General features: G+C 40.6%; 1 protein-coding gene across 2 annotated transcripts in view; it reads left to right on the forward strand.

Annotated features, from left to right (window-relative positions):
- The first annotated feature begins 15517 nt into the window (after positions 1-15517).
- Positions 15518-27956, forward strand: part of WDR41 (WD repeat domain 41) — a 28031-nt gene continuing 15592 nt past the window's right edge. For both annotated transcript variants that reach the window (XM_059833513.1, XM_059833512.1), the window contains exons 1-6: positions 15518-15568; positions 20154-20269; positions 24417-24465; positions 26474-26605; positions 26968-27030; positions 27536-27647. In XM_059833513.1, coding sequence (XP_059689496.1) covers positions 15518-15568; positions 20154-20269; positions 24417-24465; positions 26474-26605; positions 26968-27030; positions 27536-27647 — 523 coding nt within the window. The remainder of the gene's footprint in view (positions 15569-20153; positions 20270-24416; positions 24466-26473; positions 26606-26967; positions 27031-27535; positions 27648-27956) is intronic.

Here is a 27956-nt window from a genome sequence, read left to right on the forward strand (position 1 = left end):
TCATCAGGAGTCAGCCTGGGAGTGTGCTCTGTTTAAACGCTCTGGCTTTTCACTTAATGCATCCCATCTGTTTCTGAAATAAATTGCAATAATCCGTGTTTAATGTTAATCAATGTATTACTAAATATGCAAATTATATTAAAAGACGTGGTTTGAAAAAGCTTTCATTTGTAAATATGGTAGCTTAAAACAGGAAGCATATCTAAAAGCCATTTAGATACAGTAGCCTAACTCTAACAGTGTGGCTGATTTATAAAGCGGTTTGCAAGTTGATCTTTCTCCCACAAGGGGATATGTAAAACTGTTGCATATCAGATTTTGTTAACATCTGATGGGTTACTGCTAACAGTGTAAAAGCCTAATATTCACAACCATGCCTCTTATTTAAATTAAAGCAATCTTATTCCAGCTTTCTAATTTTTGTGCTCATCCTAACATATGAATTTGCATGAAGAGTTTATGAATCACAGTGAAAGCAATTTGAACAAGCTTTTTAATCAGTGCTACATCTTAGTGCCTGATTTAGGTAATTCATTGTCTAAGGGACTCTTCTGGCCTCTCCTTCTCCTTTTCGGGTGGCCCGGTTTATGAAGCTGTCTGTCCCTGATGGTGCGACCACAGTCTCTCCACTCCAGCGTGTCATTTGGCAGGAGGGTCCTACGCAGGGCCCTTGCAATGCTTTTGCCATCACCAATGTGGCTTCACACTCTAGCTCACAGAGGCCCTACAGCGTTGCTTGTGCTGCTGTTAGACATACAGTAGCAGGTTGTTTGCACTTGTTGACTTTCCATGGGACAGTGGTGTTGCACGTCATGGAAGTGCAGGTGCACAAAGTTTACAGCCAGGACATGACCCCTGCTCCCAGCCTCATGGCCCTGAACACACGAAAGGAAACACTGGTGAGGAGTATTGGACAGAAGATCCAGCTGGGAAGATGAACGTTCTGAGATGTTCTGCAAACAGAGGTGGCCCTTTGTGGTCTTGGGCCAAGGTTAGCCATTGCTTCTCTTGTCTCTTTTTGCCTTGTTTTCTTGTTCACGCTCCTGCTACTCTCACTGGACAGACTGCTTGATGAAATCATTGCTTCTCCATGGTGGAGCAGCCCTACCTGGAAGCCCTGGGTACCACAGGCAAGGGCAGGGAGGAGACGGAGCTGTAACCACTGCAGCAGTTGTTCATGATAAGGCAGGGGAGAAGCCCAGGAGGTGCTTATCTCTATGGCTGGGGCTGCCTGTGTGAGAGCAACCACCAGAAGTCCCATCCTTTCTGAAAATGGAAACTATCTTTTGATAGTTTTGTAGTTTTCCCTCAGCTGGCAGCATTTGCCCAGTTTGTGTTTAGTTTGATGACACGGTTTCTTTCTTTCCCCATGCTGTGTTATAGAAAATCCTTGATATTTCAGGATGTAAGTCAACCTCTAAACACAGTTGTTTGAAAGGCAGCTTACCCCTTACCCTGCGAGATGGTCAAGTCATAACTGAGGCAGTTTCTGGTTTGCTTTTTTTTTTTTTTCTTTTTGCAGCTTCCTATGAAGCAGCCAGTGAAATTTACTGAGATGTCCCAGAGTAGAAGGGCCAGAAGACCAATTTATCATAAACTCACCTGTGGTTAATGGGGATCTCTTGGATCCTCATGTATTTGCTGTAATTTCCACACCCTTTGGAAATGGCACCATTTTGAATGAATTTGGGACTAAGAAGGAGCAAATCTGGACAGTTTTGACTGGATCTCTTTCAAATGACCATTTGATGACATATTATTAAAAGTTTGATGTCTTTGCCACAGTTTCCATGAGAAACTGAGCACAGATGACTTAGTAGCTAAGTTTTGCTAACTTTTTAGATGTCCTGAGACTCAGACCTGGTCTTGTCTATATATGTGAGCAAACCTCTCAGGAGCTAAAAGTGGGAGCAAGGTTACCACAAACCTTTGGAACTCAAACTGTTGAGTTCCACGTTGCTCTGTTTGTGACACCACTGCTACAGCTCAATAGCCCTGTAACACCACATACCAGGCAGAGAGAGAGAGAGCGAGCGAGCGCAACTCATCTACTGTCACGCATTTACTTTCAAACATATGGAAATTATTCCTCTCTTTGCCCTGTAAGCTTAATAAAAGTATTTTGGGAAACGAAAAGCTGAGAAGTAAATAAAAACTCCTACTTTCTCCTGGAGAAGAAACAAGAGAGACATGCGTACAAACAAGAGGGTGCACACCTGTTAGAGAAACAGCTGGATTTATAAGGTTGAGGGCTGTACTTGCCCACACGGCATGGAGCTCTGAGGGAGGGTTAAACTGATGAACTAGTTGCGATTTCCCTGTTGGCTCCTTGTGTATGGCACTTAGGGGATTGATAACACAGGTCTAGGCACTCCTGAAGGTACCCTAGGCAGGGTGACACAGCCCCCTGTCCCTCTTGGTGGGCAGAAGCTATGTGTGAGTTTCTCCCAGGAGGTACTTTTCACTGCCACAACCCTGTAAGGTTTGACTTCTTCTTTGCAAAGCAGTGCTCTTCCTTCTCATCACAAAGCCTGGCATTTGCCCTCAGCCCTCTGGGGATTTTGGTGATGGCACTGTGTTTGGTGACTGAGATTGCCCTCAAGGATTTTTTCTTTTAAATCTTATCTAATCCAATCGAAAAAGTTAAAGTAACAACTAGGTCTGGAACGAAGATCCCTATTCACAGAGGATTTATTGACAGTACCTTTGAAAGTACTGTTTAATATGCAAGGTAAACAAATTAAAAATCCCAGCTTGTGGTCCAAGGGCATTCACAAATTAGAAATGACCCCCTGCCTGCCCCGAGAGTGCTAATGATGTAAAAGCTGAGAGGAGCTGAATCCTCTTGGGAGAAGAGAGTGGGTCATGAGGGCTTTTGTTGAATGTACCAATCTGTTTGGCTTTGTCAGGCTCTTTGTCTAACTTGGGCGATGACAAGAGGATCTGAGCCGTCTGGCAAAGGTGGGGATGCCTGTCTGCTCGAAGCTGCAAGCTTTATGTATTCGTCATTTTGTATTTGCTTAATTGCTGGTACCTCTTGACTGCCTGAGACCAGAGAAAACACTCCCCATTGCCTGCAGCTATGGAGAAGAAGCAGCCTGAGTCAGTATCAAAAAGGGTGACACAAGAAGGGTCTTAAATCACAAACCCAGTAACTCCATTTTGCTTCACAGCTGTTTCATCACAAAGGTTGTCTCTAACCCAGAGCTGAGAAAGCAAAAAGGTCATCCAGTAAACTGTGCGTCTACACCTCACTTCAAAGACTGTCATGGGGAGCAGTGCGCCAGTGGTGGCAGCACCGTAATCAACTGCAGCAATGCACTGGTGAGGTCTGAAGGCTGAGCTGGATGTCTTGGTGCTATTAAGGACCACACATCGGAGCCAGTCTTCTCTCTTGCACACACTGACCCTTGACCTCCAAACCACACTGCTGCTCAGGAAAGGGATTCTTATACCTTGGGCAAGAAGGCAAAGCTCTGTCCCCAGGGATGCACTTACAATTTTCCTTGACTCTATCAAGAATTTGCGTGAAGTTCTGGCCCTACTGAAATAAAAAAAAGCTGTGCCATTAACTGCAGATAATGCCAAGATGTATATCCAGATGCATATCCAGGTGGATATCCTTGGAAATCCAGATGGATATCTAGGAAGTGCAGGCGGGGGAGCCTGGCCATTCCTTGGCTGCTGTATGAAGGAAAAAGAAGAATTTCCCTCATCCTTTTCCTTTGCTTCCCTTGAATTCTCACTTGGATCCAGAACTGACCCAGCTAAGATAACACGTGGACACAACTGCTGCTACAACAAAAGCAGAGATGGTGGTTCCAAGCCCATATTCACAAAGTTGCACTTGCAGAAATTGCAATGAATGAAACAATCAAATATGATTTTAAAAGCTGCTGACTGGCAATGCAGCAAGTTAGCTGGATAGTAGCAGAGCTGCTTCAGCCACTTTGGAAGCCTGCACATTTCAAAACCTGTTCCTGATTTTTTGGTATGTGTTTAGAACCCCCTGGAGATGTATTTTCTGGAGACAGGGAGCACTGACAGCTGCGGACAGCCCTCCTTTGGTGGATGGTGTTCAGCACTTCTGAAATTGGACCTAAAGCCTGGCACCCCAAAATATGTTCATTTAAGATGGAAGCTACTGAGCTTTGCTCTGAAAAGGCCCACTAGTATTTAAAGCCTTGGTAGTTCTTGATGGGAAACATGTCTAACCGCTGAACAAGTAAGTCTCTAGCAGAGAAGAGCAAGAGATTGACTGAAGATTTCCCTTCTTAAGCTCTTAACTGAGTGAGTCCTTGCCACTTCTCTCTCACCTCCACCCTTTCCCTAGCTCATACCCAGGAGCTTCTTCCTAAGCCTGCCAGGGTGATGAACACGGTCAAAGCTGCTGGGCCACAGCACCACCTTGTTTGGATCTGCCCAAGATCACTGCTCCTTATCGATAAATTTTGAAGGGCCTCAGAGCGGGAAGAGGGGCTATGGGCCTGATATTTCCCCATTCCCCGACAACAAGGGATGGGAGCCATGGCTAGCCCCAGGGTAAGAACATTTGTCTGCTAATTCATTCACTCAGCTGAAGCTGCCTATCTGGCGGCTCTTTGTAAAGAAGCATCTTGTGTCTGTGAACAGTGATAACTGGGCTTTTTTGTCTCTTCGGCTGCATGCTGCATGGCAAAATGGTAAAACCATCTGACTCGGAACAGAAGCATCCACAAATATTTCTTGATGGTTTTAATGTAAGTATCATCATCTGAACTGGGTTACACTTTACCATGGCTGAGTTCCCACAGCTGAAGCAAGAGCCATATTATCTCCTGGTGAATTCACAATACCTAAGGCTCCACCAAAGCAGCTGCTCATTGGTTTTCAGAAACTTGTTTTCAACTGAGATATGAGTTTTAATCTCTATCAACTGGGCTCAGCAGTCCTCAGAGCCTACATTTTGGTCATCTCAGAAACAGAAGTCAGTTTTTGCTTATGTGGATTACCTCTCACAAGCTTTCACGTGATGTCTGGTAGACACCATCCTCTGAGTCCTTATTTAGTTGAAGATGAGTAGCGAGACAAGTAAGACTATGCCACAGGGCTTGTGCTCTCACAAGTCTGTGGACAAAAGAGGAGGTATAAACAGGTGTGCAATCTCACAGCATTAGTATAGTAAAGAGGTGAGAAAGGAGACCCCAGCTGTTGAGGTGGAGAGCAAAAAAATTTTGGAAGTACAGGAAGGTACACAGAAGTACAGGAAAGTACTTAGTTGCTCACTTTGCTGACGTAACTAGGAATGAATGAATTTGCTATTGAAATCTAGCAGAAAAAGACACACCGTAATCCTGGCGGCTGGATGTTATAGCCAGACAAATTTCAAGATGCCTATAAACATTTTTAAATGGTGAGGTGAATCAAGCCCTGGAGTAGCTTGACCACATATGTGCCAGATTCTGTCACATGAGATTGCTACATGGAGAGCAGCTGCCTTTATGAAGACCTGCTGCACTTTGCATGGAAGCTAGAAATGGTTGGGTGAAGTGTTCTGGTCTGTGTTGCACGGAAGATGAGAGTTACCGAACACAGTAGCTCCTTCTGACTTAAAACTTATTTCTGAAGAGCTGAAGTTTTGTAGGAAGAATGCCTGGCAGGAAACAAGAGGAAACATTTAGAAAGGACTGAAAGCCTATTAAAATGTCCCTCAAGTCAGGACACCATGGAGACCAGTGCACTCCTCAGGAAAGCAGGATTGAAAAAAGAGATAACTTGGCCCACTGTTGGTAACAACACAGCCTGTCCTATTCTAAGAAGAAAGCAAGAGAGGAGGACTGTGATTCTGAAGATCCCTGTTTAGACAGGGGAACTGATTCTCCTGAAATCCATGTTGCTTTTACACTGGCTTTGTTCTTTTGATCAAGGTTCCCGGTCCCACTGGTCACCCATCTTAACTGTTTTTCTGCCCTTTTTTTGCCATTCTTGTCATGAAGAGAACAGAGTAAGAGAACAAGCTCTTGGGAACCATTCACGCACTAAGTGGAAGTTTGCAGCTCTCACCCAACTTCCCTTGCAGCCCAGATGCAGCATCTGCCTGTATTTGCTCTGTAAAATAACCAAGGCAAATCTCATACTGGAAGAGGTGAGGAAAGCCAGCTCAGCAACAGGACAAATGACACAGCTGGTTAGCTGGCACTCAAACACACTATGCTACACCATCCTGACTCTTCTGCCACAAAATTAGCCTTGAGAGCAACACTCTTAAGCTTCCAGCTGTACATCATGCAAGGATTTATGAGATCAAGGCCAAAGAAAATGGGGCCCTCTCCTGACTTAACCTTACTCATTACTTCAAGGGGGAATTTGTATGAAAAGGGAGCAAAGGATATGGCCTAATACTGCTGCCTTTTTGTGGCATTTCAGTAGTTTCATACAGAGAAGGGAGTCAGGATTAGAAAACCATTTTATTTAATGACATAGTATGAATTAATATAGTAATATTTTTTAACCATGGTACATGTAGAAAAGAACTGTTCCCTAGCTAATCTTCTAAATCATTATGGCTCATCAATTATAATTTTTGTTTGAACTTATTATGTAGAGTTGAATGACATTTTATTTCAAACTGTGCAGGCTGAAATGTGAAAGAAAAAAACCTCAGTATATGATGCTCATGTAACCTACACACCACTGTATTTCTTAACTGGACTGCTGGACTTTACAGTCAGACTCAGATATCACCTTTCATAACTGAGCCTTTACTCCTTCAGATATTTAGTTGCCTGCTTCCCAGTAATTTGTCTGGAACAAATGAATGAGATAATGAAATATTTTCAAGGATTTGGCTTTAATCTGTTTTTCTGAGTGGGAAGATTCCTCTTGAATAATGGAAAGGGTATGCCACATGAAAACCAGTTATCAGCATGTGGCCCACATAGCATTTGGGCAACTTCCTTGAACACAAACTTGCCTTTTAATATCTTGGTGAGTCAGTTCAAACAGTGGAAATGTGATGGAAATACTTTGCCAGATTGGACCTTGGCAAATCAATGGTGAAGTTTCCTTATCACCCCTTCCCTCAGTTCAGAGAGCAGAGCAAGGTATATGCATCTTTTAATCCCATTTAGTTGTATAGCTGAAGTGGGTACCTACTGGTCTTGTGCCAGCCCAGTGCACCAGGACAGGAGCATAGGAAGGGATTTCTCAGAGCAACTGCCACCTCTGTCCCCACAGGCCCTTTCCAAGGCTGCCCATGTATCATTGCACAGCCCTTTAGGGCTTTTCCCACCAAACTGTCACTTTTGATCAAAAATCCTTCTCATTTCCTAGCCATCTTCTAGTAAGGGTCTCCCTGATACACTTAGGGAGAGCTGATCTCCCCTTTCCACTTGTGTTTGGTTGAGCTGAATTTCTGGTGTCACCTGGTGTGATCAGCCTTGGGGGTTATGGTGACTGCTCCCTGCTCAGATAAGGGTGTGAATTAATCCTTTCTGATGGGGGGACCAGAGTTATACATAGCATGGTGAATGAGGTCTTGCTAGCATCCTGTTTGTTGGTCTTTATAAATCCATATCTGTACTAGAAGTGTCTCACCATTGGCGGTTGCATAGATTTGTTGCACAGTCATGTCACACTGCCAATGTATTCCTATGGCCAGGAACTGAGTGTCACCCAAAGAGAATTAAACAATTAACAGTAGAGGACATTCAACAATTTTTTTGGCAAGGCCCCAGAGGACACCAAGAAGTGACCCGTCCTCTCATTGTGGTGACTTAATGTGCTATATGTATTGAAGGCTTCCCCTGTAGCCACCAGAGTATTCACTACAGCTAAGGAAGTCAGGCTTTTTCCGTTTTGGACCTCTTTGCTACATGCACGAAACTTTACTATGATCAGCTGTCAGGCTATATTTTTCCTCTCAAGAGGAATTTTTGTAAGGGCAAAGGAATCGCTCAACCATTTCTGAATTAGGAAAGAAAGGAATACCCTGTCACCATTTTTGTACTTACTGTGAAGGGGACGGGTTATTAAAATTATGTCTATGCTTAACGCTTAACCATACCCATACCTAAATGCCACTAGAAAACACAGGATGAAAAAATGTGATCGACAAACAGGAAGATAAATAAACAGAAATATGTCATGTGCATGGTGCAAGACAGTATAAAAGGGGTGATTCATAAGTCTTTGTGCACAAATATACATGTTTTTCTTTCAAAATCTGTTTAAATTCAAAGGAGTTATTAATTTGTCCAGTCCAAAGCCCAGTGATACCACCTGCAAGTGACTAGTATGAACTACAGTTCCTAAAAATATAGTCAGTTGACTTTTGAGATGTGCTGTTGAGAGTTTTAGGACTGAAACACAATAGGACAGATGAAAATTTGAACTTCAAACTCTCCCTCTGTGTCTCCTGGCTACCCACAGTCTCACGCTGCCACAGCAATTTGGGTTTTATTGTTTTAGGAAGTGTGGTTGAAGATACTCTGACTTACTGTCTCCTCCTAAAGTACACTGTGAAATATATCCAGTGCACTGTGTAGGTATGCTTTTTATTTATGACCTATTACATACCAATGTATTTTAAGCAGTAATTTAAATTAGCTCTGTTTGTTTTATGAAATATGATTACTGTGTATTTGTGCTGCTGTATCCCACTGGAATCCTAAAGAGGGAGAAAGATCCCATTTGTTTGAGTGCTGCAGGAATGCAAATTAAAACAGTCCACCTTTCAAAGAGGTTATAATCCAAATACAAGCTGAGAGATTGCAAGGATACACAGATGGGGTGGCCCATGGTGCACATGATTAGGGTGACAGTTTTGGTCAGTGCCATAAGGACAACTTACTTGCAGCACATCAGCCCAGTGGTTTCTAAGGAAGTTGTGGGTTTTATTGCAAAGGAAAGTTGGAAGAAGGGATTCAGGGAGGTGGGGGGGCAGTGAGGTTTTTTTGTGGACACTCCTCTCACATGTTCAATACAGTGTGGGAGAAACATAGGCGTTCACCAGAAAAGTACCAGCTGGGCATGAGATAGCTGAAAGGGAAAAAACACTACAGGAGTGACACTAGACCCCAGCCTTTGAGCCGTGAAGCTGATGGGGAGAGAAATGCTTCGGCAGGGAGCAACTCAGATGAAGAGCTACCTGGGGTAGTCTGAGTCAATCTCCGTGGGAGCCATCCCTCCTCCGATGACTGAGGGAGCTGAAGGCAAACCACCAGCACCCTCAGCACCTACACTGGGTGCCCAAGTTAGGAAGTGCAAGTCATGCTCTTTGCAAAGGGCTGCCTGTTTTTACTCCTGGAAGGGAACGGAAATCCCACCAGAGTCCCTTTGGTTTCATGTAGCCATAATACAGAATTCTGCCTGGATTTCATTGTGACCCAGCATCAGTTAATACCCATGTGTTGTAAAGTATTAGACACAATTGGATTTACACTTCTCCCATAAAATTTTTGAAATGTAACTAATTTTGCTGTAATTGTGATCTTTAAAATTTGAGTGGTATCTTTTATTGAATAGCTGTTGCAGGGCATCATCAGCTTATGGACTTTAATATCTGGAATATAGTATAATTTACATGATTCCATTAAATGTCTATCACATTTCAAGCTGGGTTTGAGGCTACTGCATCTGAATTACCAAAAAGTACACAAACTGGAAACTGAAAAAAAAAAAAAGGATCAGAGTACGACTTTAATTTCTTTGTTCAAATCTACCATGAGGGTGAGGAAAATTTCTTTTTAAACAAAAGAATCAGATCCATTCCTTGTGAAAACAAATGATTTAGAAAAACAAGGTTAGAATGCCACCTGGGGGCTTATATTGCCATCACACTTCACTTCAGAGCAGCTTGTGATTTGTGCTGTCAGATAAAAAAAAAATTGTTCGCTTCATTTTCTTCACAAAGTACAGTCAGACTTTTAGGAACTCATGAAAGTGTTATTCCATTTTATGGTACCTGCTTTCTTAGTCCTTTAGCAAGAATATAATAGAAGAAATGGGGACTGAAGAAGCAAACCAATTTGCTTTGCAAAGGGGAACACAGCAACATGGCTCGATGTAGGATACTCTGCTTCTTTTCACCAATACCTGTTAACCAAACACAAGATACATAAAAATAAGCATATTTATTCACAACATGCAGTAGAAAACACAAAATAACATCAGCCATATGACAGAGAAGGCCACAGAGTTCATGGAGGCAGAAAAGTGATCATTCAAGCACAAAAACCCTGTGTAATGCAGCAAATCAAAGCATTGAAAATGGAAATATACAGACCACATTTCTAATCCATTAAATTAGTATAAAAGTAAGTCTTTTCTTGATTTTAATTAGGGGATTTCAAACCCAGTGTGGCAAAAGTGAGAACTGACCCAAATCTTTGCCAGAAATTACAACTAAATACAAATTCTTGCTGTTAGAAACATGTGGGTAACTTCTCCCCACTACTAGTATTCATCTGCACTTTTGGTGAGCTTTTATGATTCGGACCAGACAGGAGAACTTAATACACATTTTGCACACTTAGATGTTAAATCGAAAGTGAAGGGGAGAGAGGTGATCCCATTTCCTTGAGAATTTTACCAATTTATCATTTAGTTTTCCCTCCACTCCTCCCCAGTCTCCTGAAATTCTCCATGAAGGAGCGGATGAGAACACTGCGCTATCGGACTTCATCTCAGCTTATCTGATGAGCTGCATCACAGCCATAAGACCCTAAAGCACTCAGGTACCTACTGCTGGATCCTTCCATTGAGTGAGCTGCTCCAGGGCCAAAGACCTGGGAACCTGCCTGTCCTACTCCACATGGTCCTTGCGGCAAGGTGGACCGTGAAGGACATCTATCTCGAGGGGCAGAGTTATTGTGTATTTGCCCACATCATGGATCACCTGATGAACAGAGAAAGAAGGCAGCATGCAAAGGGGATCCTATATAATTGGGCAACACACGAGTTTCTAATGTGGCTTCAAGGGTAGCCGAAGCTGTTGACTGGTAGGGATGACAAAGTCTTTTCTTGCAGCCCCAAAAATCTGGTAAAATGAAAAATCATTTATTTGCATTTATGAATCGGAATCCATGCACTTCTTTGGCCAATTGGCAATTCCAACTTCTCTTGATGGAAGCAGCTGATCCCTTCTTCAGGAGAGAAACATTTCTGCTCTCAGAGACAACACTGCGTCTGGCACTGCAGAAACCCTCTTAGGATACATACAGTCAAGTTAATTACCACCCATGGTTGAACTTTCATTCGCTAGCAAGTTCCTAGAGGAGTTTAAACCCAGGCTCACCTAGATGAAGCTAATATCCCAGGCCTAGCGCAACCTGGACTGAGGCCACAAGGGGGAACTTAATGTGCTTGGTTGGCGTTGCTGGATGATCTCCTGCCCTTCTCCTAAACCTCTGTATGCTCATGGTTAGATGCAAGATAGGTGGTGATGTGACAAAATGCATCAAATGCTTGAAGGAATGCCCCCAGGTTGCCCTGGTCTACCACAGCAACCTTGAGCTGGCAAGAGACACAGGATCGATTTTTAACTCAGCCCTTTTCATCCCCTTCAGTCACTAAGTGAGCTGGTTAGACAGCGTGGCCTCAAGTACCACAACGATGCAAGTGACACTTAGCTGTGCTATCCCCCATCACCCAGGGCCACTTCATACCTCTAAGAGGGTCTACGGATTGAAAGGGATAACTTTTCTGCAGGAATAACAGGTGTCTGAGCATTTGTATCACTCACCTGACCTGGGGAATGCAACATCACGACCCATTAGCCATTTCCTAAGAGGATAGATTTAACATCCATTGAATATAAGGAACAGCAGGATGGATTTTTAAGGCCATATGTTGGTTGTAGAGGAGCATAACATAGGCTGTCCATTGAAATATCTGTTGGCTGGACTATTCTGCTTCTAACTCAGTTTCTTTAATATGTGAAGTGTTTTGGACTGTATTTGATCCTGGCAGAGTGTGAAATCCTCGCAGGCACTTTTCAACTGATATTATATTATATTATTATTAGACATAAGGGAAAATACTGTCTGGATTAGGCATGGATTTTGAAACTGAATCACAACTAACTGTATCTCAAAGGTATAGAGACTGATTCAGAGAAGTCATCTTTAAAATAACATTTTCTAGTACCTTCTTTGTAAAAATCTGAGTAATTCCTAAAATAAGACTGATTCTAAACTGTTTACTTGTTCCTAGCTACTCTATTTGATGAATATAATCTATAGAAAAATTTGAACTGTGTGCATTGAGGAAAGTGTAATAGTCTTCAGCAATTTGTAAACAGAGAAGCAATGTCAATGCATTAATCTGCTTTTCTCTCTCCTATAGAAAATTAAATTCTGATGTACCTATGTTAGCTACAGAGATCTATACCTGTGTGTTTTGTATGTGTGTGAATACATACAGATACCTATACATACATATATGCAAGTTCAGGCAGCAAACAAATTGGTCTATTTGTTTAAGTGTCTTGATGCCTACAGTAAACTAAGGCATTATGCAGTTTATTAGTGGGACTGCAGATGACTTTGCGAAAAGCTTCTTACTGTTAATGACTATTTCAGGGATAACATGATGGGAAAATGAAAATGCCATATATAACTGTGACACAAAAGTGACGGTGTTTGGGGAAGTTACAAATGCTAAGCATCCAAACCCTGTGGTATCGCTGCACAGTACTTTCACTATGCAAAGCTCATGGGAACATTAATGTTATCCGTCTAACGAGGTGACTGTAAAATGACTGTTTCTGAAGACTTGGGATTTTCAGAGGTTTGTGTTGGTGTATTTGATTGATCTAACAAAAGAAGCCAGGCAAGAGCTAAACAATTAAAGTGACATATTAGAAATGTTAATTAAGAGAGCATAGAGAGGAAGAGATAACCCAGTGACAGTTTCTGTGCCTAATTGCTACAGCAGAGGCCAGGATCTTATCGGGGCTAGTTAAAAGGGAAGCTAGAAGCTAGAAAGAAAAAGTATTCCTCCGTCAAGCTACAAAGGCTCACGGACAAGAAATGGCAAGTTTGTGGAAGAGAGTCTCCTTTTGGAAGTGTAATCATAACATGTGCTGCAGATTTTCTGCAGCGACAGTTATCCTCAAACAGACCCATCATTTTCATATTGTTTAAGAGCCTTAATGCAACTCTTCACCAATGGCCAACAATTGACAGCAACAAGCCATTACATTGCAGAAGACACTGCGTCTCGGCCTGGCAACTGGAATGCTGTAGTGGATTGCACTCTTTACCTAGACATCATGACAAACATAGTACCTGTACAAACTACGCTGTGAAACAAGAGAAGTTGGGTTTGCTTCCAGGAAGTGTATAATACATTAGATGTTTGGAGTAACAACAACAGCAACAAAAGCAACAACTGTTTTTTTGAGGTTACAAGAAGGACTTAAAAAAGAAGTATACAGAAATTCATACAATGTACAAAGGTAGGGAAATGGAAAATGGAGTAAAAGAGCCAGAAGCAGACTGCATTGTTAGTTTAAAGAAGGAATTCAAAGATGCTCAGAAGCAGAGTTCTGAACTCAGGTCTAATTAACAAGACAAAAGGCACTCTCCTGAAGTCCATCAAAGTCATGCAAGGCTCCACATTCACCATGCAGGGACCTGGTGCATTTCTAGCTCCTGTTTTGAGGAACACATTCCAGCATGGTCCTTACAAAGACAGTACACCACCTACAGCCTTCCAGACACTACCATGAAGGTCAAAGTTCTGTATTTATCTACAAAGATGCTGTTCAGCATAGTACTGCACTGCATTTTTTTCTATCCTGTCTCTCCCAGATGTGTGAATTGTGATACAGCAGCATAGGTTAAAATAAGTAGGTATGGCAGAAAAGGAGAGGTAAAGTTGCAGAGTGTGTTTTTCTCACCACATTAAAGAAGAAAGAAGATCTTTACTCATGTTGCTAACTTGAGCAAGCAGCATTCCCTGTCCCCACATCTGGTGTAGTAAATGCTGTCCCCTCTTTTTTGTTTTTGGAGGGGATATCACTATGGATATTGTGTTTGAGGATTACAGGCCATACAACTGCAAGTAGTGTTATGCTGCGCGGTGCTTCCTTTCAATAAATGAGACGCAATGAAATGAGTCAACACTTGCCAGTTTGGAGAAGATGCCATGCCATTTAGGGAGACTGCCGAAGAGCAGATTGGTGGTGGTAAAATATTACCATGGAAACCCTGGCAGATGTAGCTGCATGCACAAAGTAATCGCACTGGCTGTGCCCTTAGTCAGCAGGAACAGCACCTCTGAGCTGGGAATCTAGCGCAGCTGAACTGAAATGGAAAAGCAGGAGAATGCTGAAGTAGGAGTAAACATTTCCTACTTTAAAGCTGGTTTATGGTTGTCCTCAACTTTACTTTGCTGAGAAGCTGCAGAGAATTCACAGAAGTTAACAAATGGCAATACTCAGGTTGCACACCACCAATAGTTGTCAAACTTACGTCAATACAGCAGCATTTCATCCTAGACCTAGGATGCATCCCGTGCTTTCCACACACAGGTTGGTCATTACTAGAAGTACAGGTTTTAGCAAACCACCATTGTCTCCTGCTCTAGGTGTGTTTGGGAAATCTCAGGCATGTCTCATGATACCGTGCGGTGTTGATTACCTGAAACAATGTGGGTGGAAAGGCAAGAGGACAAGTGAAATGTGTAGATTCACACCTACAGGGCAGCGCCCGTTGGACAGGTTTACACACGTTGGGGGTTTCTTTGTTACCTCTGTCTGCTCAAGAACGGGGTTTGTGTGTCCTTTTGGGTTGGGTTTTGCAATCTTGCTCCGTGTGCACCTAACATTCATAAAGGCTGCCAAGATCATTGCGTTAAGGGCAGAGGAAGAGCTGGACTGAGAATTATGCGAGGCCGTTGTTCAGCCTGATGGTGCAGCCGCATTTTGAAGGTGGTGTATTTGCACAGTATTTGTTACTCCATCCTGACAAGGACATCGCAGACCTAAAGGAGTTTCAGCAAAGGAGAATGAAAACAGTCACAGCCAAGGCTAATCTGTTATATACAGAAAATTTTGGTGGTCGTTTGCTTCAGGAAACGGGTAGGATGGTCAGAATAAAATAGTAATAATTAGTCTTTTGTTGTAGCATAGATTTCCTCTGAAACTGGAAGCCAGCAAGTAAAAAGCTAGCGAATATTTTTATTTGTCCCTTGTGCGGAATTAATACGCTCAGCAGTTAAACTGCAGAATGCGCCCACAGACTAATCCCGACCCCCCTGAGGCTCCCGCCGCCGCCTCAGGGTTCCCGCCACACCGCCGCCCCCTCACAGCGCCCCCCGGCGGCGGCATGGCTCCCACTCGGCGATCGATTGCTCAGACCCCTCTCGGCCCCGCCCGCTGGAGGGCTGCTCTCCGCGAGGAGCTCGATTAAGAAGGCCTTTCCCTCAGCGGGAGCCCCCGCCCCCGGCCACCCCGCCGAGTGCAGCAGGCGGCGAGGTCCGGTGGCGCTGCCGTAGCGAGCCGCCCGTTGGGGGGACGCAGGTGCCGCTCCCGATGCTGCGGTGGCTGATCGGCGGCGGCCGGGAGCCGCAGGGCCTGGCGGAGGTAAGGCGGCGGGCGGGCCTGGCAGGAGGGGGCAGAGCAGCTCGCGGCGGGAGGCGGGGCCAGGAGGAGCGTCAGGGCCGTTGGCGTGGGGGGGAGGGGAACGTTGTTGCCTCAGTCAGGAGCCGCCGGCCGGGCCGGGGGGTCTGCCCGTGGGGACAGCCGCCCTCACGCAGGACGGTGCCGGTGGAGGGCCGTGGGGAGCTTTAGGTCTGGGGCGGGGGAGCGCTGTGAGCAAGGGGGGCGCTGGGCGGTGGCCTGTGCGTCGGGGTGGGTCTGCTGTTCCGTGGTAGCGCGGCCGGGCCCTGCGCCGGGCTCTCCGGAGCAAGGGACCTTCAGGGCGAGCCCGCAGCCTGTGAGACTTTCTGGCTGTTAGAAGGGGTTGCAAGCTTTGTTGAAGAGAAAGAGGGGAGGGGAAAAACCCCAAAAGCAAACAGCAAAACCCCCAAGCTGAGCTTGTCCAGGAGCTAAAGGCCTTGGGAGCCGTTCCTGTCAGGAGCGCCCCGGCTTCCTCCCTCCTGCTCAGCGCCTCCTGGGCAAGTGGGGGTTATGTTGTATAGCTCAAGCATATGGAGTCCTGCCCGCGGGACTCACCGGTCGATAATGTAAATTACAGGCAGTGACATACTAGTTGTGTGGCTTAGTTGTAGCCTGTAGTAGTCTTCTAGCATTTCTTCTCAGTTTCCCATCCATAAAATAAACCAGGTCTATGTAGTGCACCAAACACTGACATCCTTCCTGTTGCCTTACTGGGAAGAAGAGTTTTGCTGGATTTGAGGGAGAGATTATTGACATTTTCTTGCCACTAAGACTCAGCTGAAGTTCTCGGCCTGGACTTAACAAGGGTTAATTAACACTGTTACTGCACTCCCAACACTTAGTGCTTTTATAATCTAGACAAATATGAGGAAGTAATTCTTTTTCAGCTGCTGTACGTGAGTAAGCCATGACAGTATCATGGGTGGTTTCAAATGCCAGTAATTTGGTGGAAATTTGAGTCTGTACCAATGTGGAATGACCATGTCTGGGAATGCCTCTGACCTTTGTCATCAGTCAAAATGTTGGTTGTATTGCAGGTGTATTTAGCAGGTTTGTGTGCAGTTGTTTTTACAAGGAAGATGGGAAATATGCAACAGCTTTCTAAGATGGGCTAGAAAACTACATTGGTGTGTGTCCCTCTCCAAAGTCTAAACTCTGGCTATGGTTTAGTTATGCTGTGATTTAATAAAGCATGAGCATGAGTCAAGGTGTGGTCAGGTTCTTTCATTCTGCCATTTGTAGCTTCGTTAAACCCGATCCACAGGACTTCTGTTCCCATTGCTACCACAGGTTTGCTGAATGATGGTGATCATCCAGGTGGCCAAGAAGGCCAACGGCATCCTGCCCTGTATCAGAAATAGTGTGGCCAGCAGGAGCAGGGAGGTGATCATGCCTCTGTACTTGGCTCTGGTGAGGCTGCACCTCGAATACTGCGTTCAGTTTTGGGCCCCTCACTACAAGAAGGACATTGAGGTGCTGGAGCGCATCCAGAGAAGGGCAACGAAGCTGGTGAGGGGTCTGGAGCACAAGTCTTATGAGGAGCGGCTGAGGGAACTGGGGTTGTTCAGTCTGCAGAAGAGGAGGCTGAGGGGAGACCTTATCGCTCTCTACAACTACGTGAAAGGAGGTTGCAGAGAGGTGGGTGTTGGTCTCTTCTCCCCAGTGACAAGTGACAGGACAAGAGGAAACGGCCTCAAGTTGCGCCAGGGGAGATTCAGACTGGATATTAGGAAAAAGTTCTTTACTGAGAGAGTGGTGACACAGTGGAACAGACTGCCCAGGGAGGTAGTGGAGTCACCCTCCCTGGAGGTACTCAAGGAGCGTGTGGATGTGGCATTGTGGGACGTGGCTTGATGGGCATGGTGGTGTGTGGTGTGGGTGGGTTGTTTTGGTGTGGTGTGGTTTTTTGTTGTTTTTTTTTTTTTGTAATGGTTAGACTTGATGATCTTACAGGTCTTTTCCAACCTTAGTGATTCTGTGATTCTGTGGTCATTTTGCCTCTCTGTGGAAAAACTGAATAACAAATTTTGATAAGGGTTAGTCCCTGAACTTCTTTTTTCATGTGTTATGTAATATTGTTTCCTCTAAAGGTCATCTTCATAACCATTAATTCTCTCTGTACTCTTCTTAAATAGATAAAGAAACTCAGAGCAGTGTGTAGGCTATGGACTTACGGTGTTTGTGTCATGTGCTGTGGCTTCAACCAGTCATGAAAAGGCCAGATGTATTAGAGTGACGTTGCACTGGGTGAATAGAGAAAGCCTCTGGAAAAGCTGTCCTAAATTCATAAAATGTAAATTTCTACTTACCCATTTCTTGTTTTACTATGGAATTGAAAATAATTTAGACTTAAGCTCCTGAATCTCTTCAGTTGATGGTCATGGTGTGCGTCTTAAGCAGGGTGGCTCTGGTAATGGGAGCAGTCTAACTGCAGTAGCATCATGGTCCATGTAAGCTAATTTGTCATGCTCCATGATACATACATAAGTATGCCTGTGTACTCTTGAAACCATATTTTTGGTGAATTGCTTTTGAAAATCCCATTTTTAAGTGCTTCAGATCATGAGGGTTATAGGAAGTTCTGAAGATGAATGTTGTTTTTTTACTGATTATCGTAGTGATGCTTACAGGTCCTGCATAAAAACATGCAAGTTGGGAATGGATTCCATTAGCATCAGCATCTAGCTTTCTCTTCTAAAAACTTGGTGTTGCTACAAGAGAGTTCAATTAATAGATTATATAAAAAATAGATTTCTTCAGAGAAAGAATGCACATGTAACCCAACACCGGTAAAAATTCGTGAAGATCTGAAGAGAGCATAGCTTGTTGTATGACAGTACTGGGGTAAACCTGTTATTTTTTTGTTATCTATAGTACTTCATCAGCACTGTACCTTTCAATATTCACAGGCATTCTTAGAATTAATTAAAAATAAGATTAGATACATTGTTCAAAAGAATTAGCACTGTTTTGTTGTGAATAAGAAGCAACAACAGAATATAGAATGGGGATGTTAATGTTACAAATTCAGACTTTTTCAAAGTGGTGTTACAATTGTTTTGTGAATGTATGTTTCTTTTAGTAAATAAAAATTGAAGTCTTCTGACTACAGTATTGCTAATGTCATCCAGTGTTGCTGAGATTTGCTTAGGATTTTTAGACCTCTCAATTTTTTTAAGGAATGTTTTGATTATCTTTTGACAGCTGAACTCCAAGTTTCCATATTTGTCCAACTTTTCTTTATAACTATGCAGGCTCTACTTGCATTATTTTAAATGGGAACTACTATTCTCACGTAATTGCATAAAATGAGGAACAGTTGCTTTATGAAATGCATCAGATAGCACAAAAGCAAGATAAAATCACAAGAACTAGCATTTTGACAGCCTCTTCATTTTAAAAATAAACACGGATTTCCTTCCCTATTTATTAACTTTGTCATTCTTAACTTCTGAAGAATAGTGTCATAGTACCAATACGGAAGTAATAATTTATTATTCCTGCAAGAAAATGTTGAAGCCTCTGAAGATAGGATGTTTGTCTTTTACGTAGGATTACCTATCATGTATGCTGCATGTTGTACAGTGTTCAGTAATTACTGTTTTACAGTGTAGGTTCTGTTGAAGTCCTCAAAGAAGAGACAGTCCTGGAAGTAAGTTGGTGTTGACTGTCGTGTAAAATAAATCTAGAAGGAGGAGAGTGCTGTAACTGAGTTACTACTGAGCTATTTAGATTTTTTTTTTTTAAATAATGTCTAATAGCAAGTTGTTCCAGAATGTGAAGACCTTAAATACCAAAAACTTGTCTTCTGTTGAAACAAACTGATGATTGAGATTAGCAGAACTATCGTGCCTTGAAACTGCAGTACTATGCAATATTTTATTGACCCTGCCTGGTGATCAGCTTGCTCTGAGTGATTGATTGTTCTTTTAATTAATAGTCTAGTTGGGGATAATTGCAGATGCTGTTCTAAAAAGAACATAGAGAATGATTAATCATTTTAAAGCAGTTTGCTTTGCTATTTTGTGAATAGAGTCCCAACAGTTGATTTATATATTATGTAACAGAACAGCATTTATTCTTATTTATTTTAAGTATGTCGTCTTTATGTAGGATTTTAAAATTGTAGGTGAAAGATATGAGAGGTTCACCGACCTCTTGGAAGAGGTGCAATTTAATGAAAAACTGAATGTATGGTGAATTGAATCATGAAGCTGGCTCCACATGACAGCTCATGACTAAGCTGGGTTTTCATCTTGGTGTATCAGTGATTAAAGCAGTACAAAATGTTTTTGTTAAACAGAAAATGCTGTATTATAATTTAAAATACATGCTATAGAAAGCTGTTATTTACTTGAAATAATAAGAAATGATCTTTTGTAATGATTTTCATTAAGGCAAAATGATATTTCAGAAACTTAATTTAACTTCAAATATAACTATACATTCACACATGAGTCTATACGTAGATTGTTAGACATTACAAAGACCTGATGAAAATAATTATGTCAGTACAAAATAAATTTAATTCCTTTTTTATGAATTTTAGAAATCATCCGTACAGACAATTGGTGAAGAACAAATACAGAATCCTTACACGGAGCTCCTTGTGTTGAAAGGTCATCAAGATATAGTACGATTTCTAGTGCAAATAGATGATTGCAGGTATGAAATTGCATTTCAAATTGTTTCACAGCGTTCTTGGCAATACTTCAGAGAATATTTATGAAAATGTAGCAATATTTTTAATCCTTTCTTTTTATTTTTGATGGGGGAGGGCAGCCAAAGCCTGGGGTTAAAAAAGGCAAGGGATGAACACTCATTTTCGTGGTACGTTACTACATCTTTTGGCTTCTCTTGTAAGTTGTACTTTCATGAGAAAATAATGGTGATGGAGTTATGTTTCTTGGTACTAATTAATTTGTTTGAAAGAAATGCCTTTAGCTAATTCAGCCCTTCTTTTTTAGGCTGTTCCTGGGTTGAACATTCCCTACTGTACATGCATACCCACACTTTCTCCCAGGACAATATGCAGTACTCTGTGCTTCTATTCTGAGTGGATGCATGTGCTTTACATTTTTGAGTCAAGGACAGTTGTTATTTCACTATTTGTTTCTACAGAATAATGTAACAGACTCCTAAAGATACACTGTAGCAATTGAACATGACATTCTCAACAATATTCAATGTTGTTATTCCTTTCTTTCCAATATTTTGTTACACTTTCTTCTGAAACTCTAGTGCTTAATTCACTTGACCTACGGTTAATGCAACTTTTTTCTGAAACTTTGAAATTTTGAAATTTTCACCACTTTCTTCAGAATGACTACTTAGTAAAATTCAACATATACCTAATCTCTGCATTACCTATCTCCTCCAATTTGATCTTGTTCAACTTGCTGTACTTCTTTGAAACCTGTTAGTTCCTTTGTTTCTTTCTTCCAGTTTTTAGCTTTGTGCACTTTTTTTGTATATTCTATGACAATATTTATCTGTTCTGTTCTTAGTTCCTTGTAGCTAGGTCCAACTTTATTGTGAACTCTGAGGACAGAGTTATCTAAAAACTGGAAAACTGGTTATGAAGCAGAGATTAAGTCACTACATTTACCATTATAACTTTGGAAGTGTGATTGAGAGAATGAATTATGATAGTTTTACATTATGACCTGGCTTTTTTCCTAGCTTTGTCTAAATTAGCCTTGCATGTTATCTAATTTAATTTAATCCTGCAAGAGAGGAAATATTTATCTGCCTTAAAAGTAAGGTTGTGAAACCTTTAGTCAATAATAAATAGTGACTCTTGGCCGATGTGGAGAATTAACTAGAAAACCTTTAGAACTGAGAATGTTAAGTAATAGGCAAGAGTCTCTCTGTTAAGAGCTGTAGTAATTTATATCTTATATGGATTAGGCACAGAAAGGGATTTCTAATATATTCATCAATACACTACACAAAGTTAACATGGGTAAGAGGGTTTGTTTATATTCTTGTAGTGTATGGCAGGTGTTTTGTGAAGTAAGGTTCTCTGCTTCCCTATGCGAATTGATCGGGCAGGTGATCTCTTTCAAATTTGGAATGCCTGCAGAATCTTATTTTTTAATAATTTTGTAAATATATCTGTATTAAAATTTTACAGAAGACTCCATGGAGAATTTTTAGCATGTCAGTTTTCATTCTTAATGTCATAAATATATATATCAGAAAAGTTACATGCATTACCATAAAATTTATTTCTCTACATTATAGTAATCCACCAGAAGATTCATATAAAAATGGAAGAATCTTGTACGGTTTTTTGAGTCCTTTTTTTTTCCCAGACAAGTTATTTCGTCAAAGTACGTTTTTTCCCAAACACATACTTAATAAATTTAATCAGTCTTTATAGAAATACCAGAGTATTCGTTGAGTACACACACTGTCTGATGCAAAGAAATCTTTTGCCATTTTGGGCTTCATTGTATGGTACCAGGTAAATTATTGAAGCTAAATTAATGATAATCAGTGGAAAAGTAAAGCCTGGATGGCCACGTTGAAGATAAGTTATAAAATAGTATATGGATAAGGAGTAAGTTATATAGCTGGTTAATATTCTGAGAGTTTGAGGAGTTTAGTAGAGTCACTTCACTGGATAGTAATCCTAAGGTTTTATTTATCAAGAATATGGTAGCTTCTGGTTTGTTAAACAGCTGGTAATATTTTTCACTTGATTCTTTTCAGTAAAATTAGTATTGTTACTCAGCTTCTGAGATGTTTTTATTTAGTTTCTGCAGTTATTCCATTGTGTGCATTTTGTCAACTATTGTAAGCCAAGTTTCACGCTTCAGGTCTTTAGATAATATCATCTTACTGAGAATTTTGCAGAAGGATTTTCTTGCTTTCTCAGTGGCTCAGCTAAAACCAGTGAGTGGAATATTTTCTCAGATTGGTTTCTGAAGACACGAAATAAATCCTGTATAAATGTAACAGAAAGCTGGTTTTTTTTTTTCCTTCTTCTCTCTTGTAGTTTTTCAACATGAAGTAAGGGTCGTACTGATTGGAAGATCACTAAAGAAGGCTAAGCCTCAGCAAAAGTCTTCCAAAAAATGGACTAGATAAAATTGCATGTAATACGCTAGCATTTGACACATTAAACTAAACAGAGTTCATAACGTATTTTAAGAATAGCTTTTTTGTTGCTCGTTTGACCATTCCTTGCTCCTTCAGGAAACAGACGAGGTTATAGATGATGGTGATCATGCCTGGAAAAGAATCAGGTGACCCATGAACCTCCACCTTAGTGAACACAATGTAACTGTAGGATAACTGACTCTACAATATACCTTTATATTTAAACAGAAATCCTGGTTGGAAGATGAGGAGGAAAACGCACAAAACAGCACTCTGTTGAACTTCTGTGTTGATGAATTACAGTCATGCCTTCTTTCAAACACCAGTTTTCTTCCCAGAATTTTGTTCAAGTGGCACACAGCTCCAGTATTACTCAAGAAAGGAATTGGAATTTAAAGGGTTATTGCTGAATTGTGAGAGTCTTACTATTTTAAGTTCTTGTTGTTGTGACAAAACAAGATATAATAGAGCTAAAAGGCAACTAAAGAAATTAATATTACCAGAGATATGCATCGAAGATTGCTTTTTGCTCTAATCTTTTTAAAGAAGGGGCTTGATTGGATATAAAATAATGAAAGATATGAATAAAGTACAGCTTACACTTTTTTTACTATAATAGAATAAAACAGGAGAATATGTGGAAGAAAGCGGGGGGGAGCCTACGGCTTTATGCCTGAAAACTTACTCCGTTAGCAACTTTCACAACCTTTGTACTTGCAAAGAGTCTAAAAGAAAGGACGTGTTTACAGTTAATGAAACCAGTCACATCTGGTAACAAAAAAAAATTCAGAAGTGATGTAGCCTCTCTTCTTCATGACTTTCTTGCATATAGTACAAATCTTAGTTAGTTCTCTAAATATTAACTGTTTAACCCTTGGTGAAGGCTTAAAACAAGGGGAAAAAAATTAGAAGGTAGGTATATTTGCAAGTAACAACTGAATTCCATTTTCTATGGAAGGTCCTGCTTCTGTTCTAGACTCATGCTATGCCTTCACTTGGGATAGCTGGGATGTGTGCTCTAGCTACAGGGTAGCTGTGGTGGTGATAAGGCACAAATGTAGGCAGATGGTTAGATATTCGCTCTAGCCCAGGGAAGAAGATCCAATTTAGGTCAGACTTTGTTGATGTGAGATTAACACACTAATATGAACCTGTTTTTTCCTCATATGGTATGCCTTCCAGCTGGATTTTGAGCAGAAGTCAAATTTAGCACCTTAAATGCACTCTCTTTGGGAGTTCTTTTAAGCCACAGTTTAAAGTTTTATGATAAATACTGGGCTCCTCTACTCCTGGGCTGAACTTAAGATGAGTGGTTTGTAATTTGTTACATGTCTTGCAGTCAGTTGGGTCAGACTAGTAGTATTTGCTTTTAGAGTTTGGTGTTATTTGGTGTGTAAGAGCTCATATTTTTAAACAAGCAAATTGGTGCTGTAATGTGGGATTCTATTTATAGTAGTATGTATTGGAGTTCTTAAGCCTTGTTGTTATATTAAGTAATGTTGATAAATACCTATTTAAATGTACTGACTTCAGTTTAAAAACTGTAATTGGGATTGACGAATACATGTTTATGCTTTAAAGCCAGAGCCTGATACATCTTGAAATATTTTTCTTCCATAACTGTTTACTGCTTTTCCATTATGTTATGCTACATGGAAATTTTCACAGCTTTTTTTCCCTTTTTTTCTTTTTTTTTTCATTTCAGGTTTGCATCTGCAGGAGATGATGGAATCATATTTCTGTGGAATGCTCAGGTTAGCTCTTTTTTGGGGGGGGTAGCTTGTGTGCCCTGGAGAGGGTAGAAGTTGGGGAGAGGAGTTAGAAATGTCTAGTAATGAAAAAGCAGAATAAATAAGAATTGCTGCAGAGCTACTGTTTGAAAATGTAAAAGTGGAGGGAGTCTGTCAAGTCCTGGTTTACAAAGGAGAGCTAGGAAAGTAAAAGTTGTGTGAGCCCAAGAGAACAACAGGTTTTAAAAGTTAGAATGTTTTGGGAAGACATAGTGATTTTAGAGAGACTTGAGATGAAATGATGATGTGAAAAGCAGAAGTGTGTATGAACTTGTGGCTTTAATTCTTCTTTTAAAATATGTTTGGTGTTTGCTGTAAACACTGAAATGTTGACTAGTAACTCAACAAATAACATAGCAAGTTCCTAATCCTGCCAAGATTTATATATATATCCTTAAGTTTTAAGTACATTTCAGTGGCTCATTAGCAATATCTATTTGTAGCATAACTGATTAGACTAAATGGAGAGCTAACACAAAACTGTATTGGAAAGACTTCAAGGTCATTGGAAGTTAAACATTTCATGCAGTGCAGAAAAAAGGCCTTAATTGCTTGCTGTGATAAAATCTTACAACTTCTGAAAACCTTACTAAGACATTAGATTTATCATGGAAATAGTGCTCTGTAAGCGTGATACCCACTGTTCTGCTCTTCTGCTCTGTGTCTCCGTATCGTTGACAAAATTACAGAGAAGGGATGAGCATGAGACCTGTGTTAAGGAGGGCTAGTATGCTAGTTAGATTGTTCAGTAGGAAGTCTAAAAGGGAGACATACTGTGCTGTCTGAACTGTGAGTGTCAAACATTCAAATTAAGGAAGAAGGAAATCTCAGACTGTAAACTTCTTTTAGAAACCTTCTGAAAAATTTGTGTGACATTTATGATGGCGTAATTTTAAAATACGGAAGGGGGAACTTGAAACTTTTCCTCTCCTTTGAGCAGTTTCAGTTAGTGCTTTGCTGTTGTTGAAGGCCTTTTATAATTCTATAATTTGGAAAAGGAAATCTCAGACTGTAAACTTCTTTTAGAAACCTTCTGAAAAATTTGTGTGACATTTATGATGGCGTAATTTTAAAATACGGAAGGGGGAACTTGAAACTTTTCCTCTCCTTTGAGCAGTTTCAGTTAGTGCTTTGCTGTTGTTGAAGGCCTTTTATAATTCTATAATTTGGAAAAGGAAATTGGTTTTGAATATTCAAAACCATGTATCTGAGTATATATACTCAGTGTTCTAAGCAGTTTGTGAATGTAGAACTCATTTAAATATCCAGCTTAGGAACTGAGTTCCATTTTCTACTTCTGTAGGATTTTTATTATGTTTTTGTTAAAGTAAGTATTTTATAGTTTTAGTTTAAAAACTTCACCCACAAGTATAAAGAAGTTTACAGTTATAACTACCCTGTATTTTAATTGCATGTTTAAAATGCCAGTATGCTTCTGCATGTTTCTTTGTGGGATTTTGCCATCTAACTAAACAGAGCAGAAGTAGCTGCAGTTATTTAAACCACCAGCTTGAAGCTGTAGATAATATACATTCTAAATAAAGCTGTCAGGAAATGGTCAGTGCTGTGTTTACCATAATAATAAAAAATTTTTTCAAGAGAGGCTTTGTCAACAAATCTGAATTACTGTAGTATCTGCTAAAAAGAGTGAATGGCCAATATTGGTATTAAAATGAAATGGGTTTAATACAGGACTTAGTTCTTAAGGGCTTTTAGAGGTTGTTTTTACTCTTAGAGTAATTTTTGTTATGTACAACTCCTTTATACTTCTACTTAATATGTTATTTAATTCTGGGTAAGATCTTGAACAGTACTGAAGGTAGTAAGAAGTAAATCCATAAGTTACCTTAGAGAGGAAGATTTTAGACTCTTAGAAATTCTTGCTTTCAAAAGTAATTTGGTACCTATGTCATATGTTACAGTAGGCATTTTCCAAATTGTACCCTTAGTTTTCCATGTTTTTATTTTTCAGACCGGAGAAAAACTTTTTGAACTTCATGGACACACACACAAAATTACAGCTATAGCACCATTTTCTTTGTCAGATGCTTCTGAAGAAAAAAAACATTTGATTTTAACTGCATCAGCTGATAGAACAGTTATTGTATCCTTAGATCTGGAGAGATTTCAGATTTATATGGGCATTTTGTTGGCTTTTACTTTTAAAGGTAGCATTGAGACAGGCTGCAAGTTGTTTAAATTTATTGGCTGATAATATCCAGTAGGTATAATTGGATTACACTAGGTTTTTACTAGTTATTGCTCACAAATAGATGCAATCCTTGCTACAAAAATAAATCCATAGCAGACCTTTATTAATACGTAATTTTGGCCAAATATTGAAAAGACAATCAGGGTTTAGCAGACTGAGTCTCTGTATACCTCTCTCCCAATCTGTCATTTAGTTAGAAACACAGCTGTTAAAATATATAAAAACCTTTCAGTTTCCTTAATGAATAAAGTTAGGTTTGGGACTGCACTAGTGGCAGACAGGTTCAGAAAGTGTCATGTTTCCATTCCACTGTAAAGGTAAGCTGAGGAAACCCTAGGTATGTTTGTTTTGTTGTATACGGCAATCTATTATGTATGGCTCATGGGCTATATGGGCAGGTGTGTTAAAATGAACAGTAGTGTTTGGTTTAAGAACAGGTGAATAATGAGTGGCTGAGAAGTGGGCACAATCTTAATTTGGTTTTGGAACTCTTGATACCTCAATTTTCTTTTTCAAAGATGTAGAACAAAAGTAATTTTATGGCTTGGTTTTGTTACTGTGTTGGAAAAGGCAACCTACAGTCAAACTAGTTCTTGAATGTTAATAGTAGGAAAAAATCACTGAAAAATCAGTTTTTGCATTGTTATTGGATAAGTGTAACGTATAATATGTAATTAAATCTATATTTCTCAGGAAAGTGACACCTTAATACTGTATTTCATAGTACTTGCAGCTTTATCTAGCTAAAGCTCGTGATCATTTCACTGGGAAATTCCCTGTAGAACTTTTGCAGGGGACATATATCTGATTTTTGTTCTGCAGTGTTTGACAGTTCTTCAGAGACTGGATGTATGGTTGTCTGGAGGGAGTGATCTATGTGTTTGGAACCGAAAATTAGATCTCTTGTGTAAGACCAGTCATCTTACTGATGCAGGTAAAAATGTAAATGACTCATTATAGCTGTTAAAGCGCAAGTAAAATGGATCTGTATAATGATGCAAAACCAACTCGGCAAATTCTCTTTAATTCTAGTGATAACATTATATACTAGAGCCACTCTCTATTTTTTTAAATGTCGGACTTAATCGTTTCAGAATTAAGACTGCTTTAAATCTCCTGTGCTGTGTGAATTTTAGAGTATGTCAAATCTCAGTAACTGTACATTAGCTTGGACTTTACAGAGCTAGACCTTGGATGCTGATTTATACACGTTTGCTGTAATGTGGGCCAGATCTTTTGGCTG

This window comes from Gavia stellata, chromosome Z, assembly GCF_030936135.1.
Source record: "Gavia stellata isolate bGavSte3 chromosome Z, bGavSte3.hap2, whole genome shotgun sequence".
NCBI classification, from domain to species: domain Eukaryota; kingdom Metazoa; phylum Chordata; class Aves; order Gaviiformes; family Gaviidae; genus Gavia; species Gavia stellata.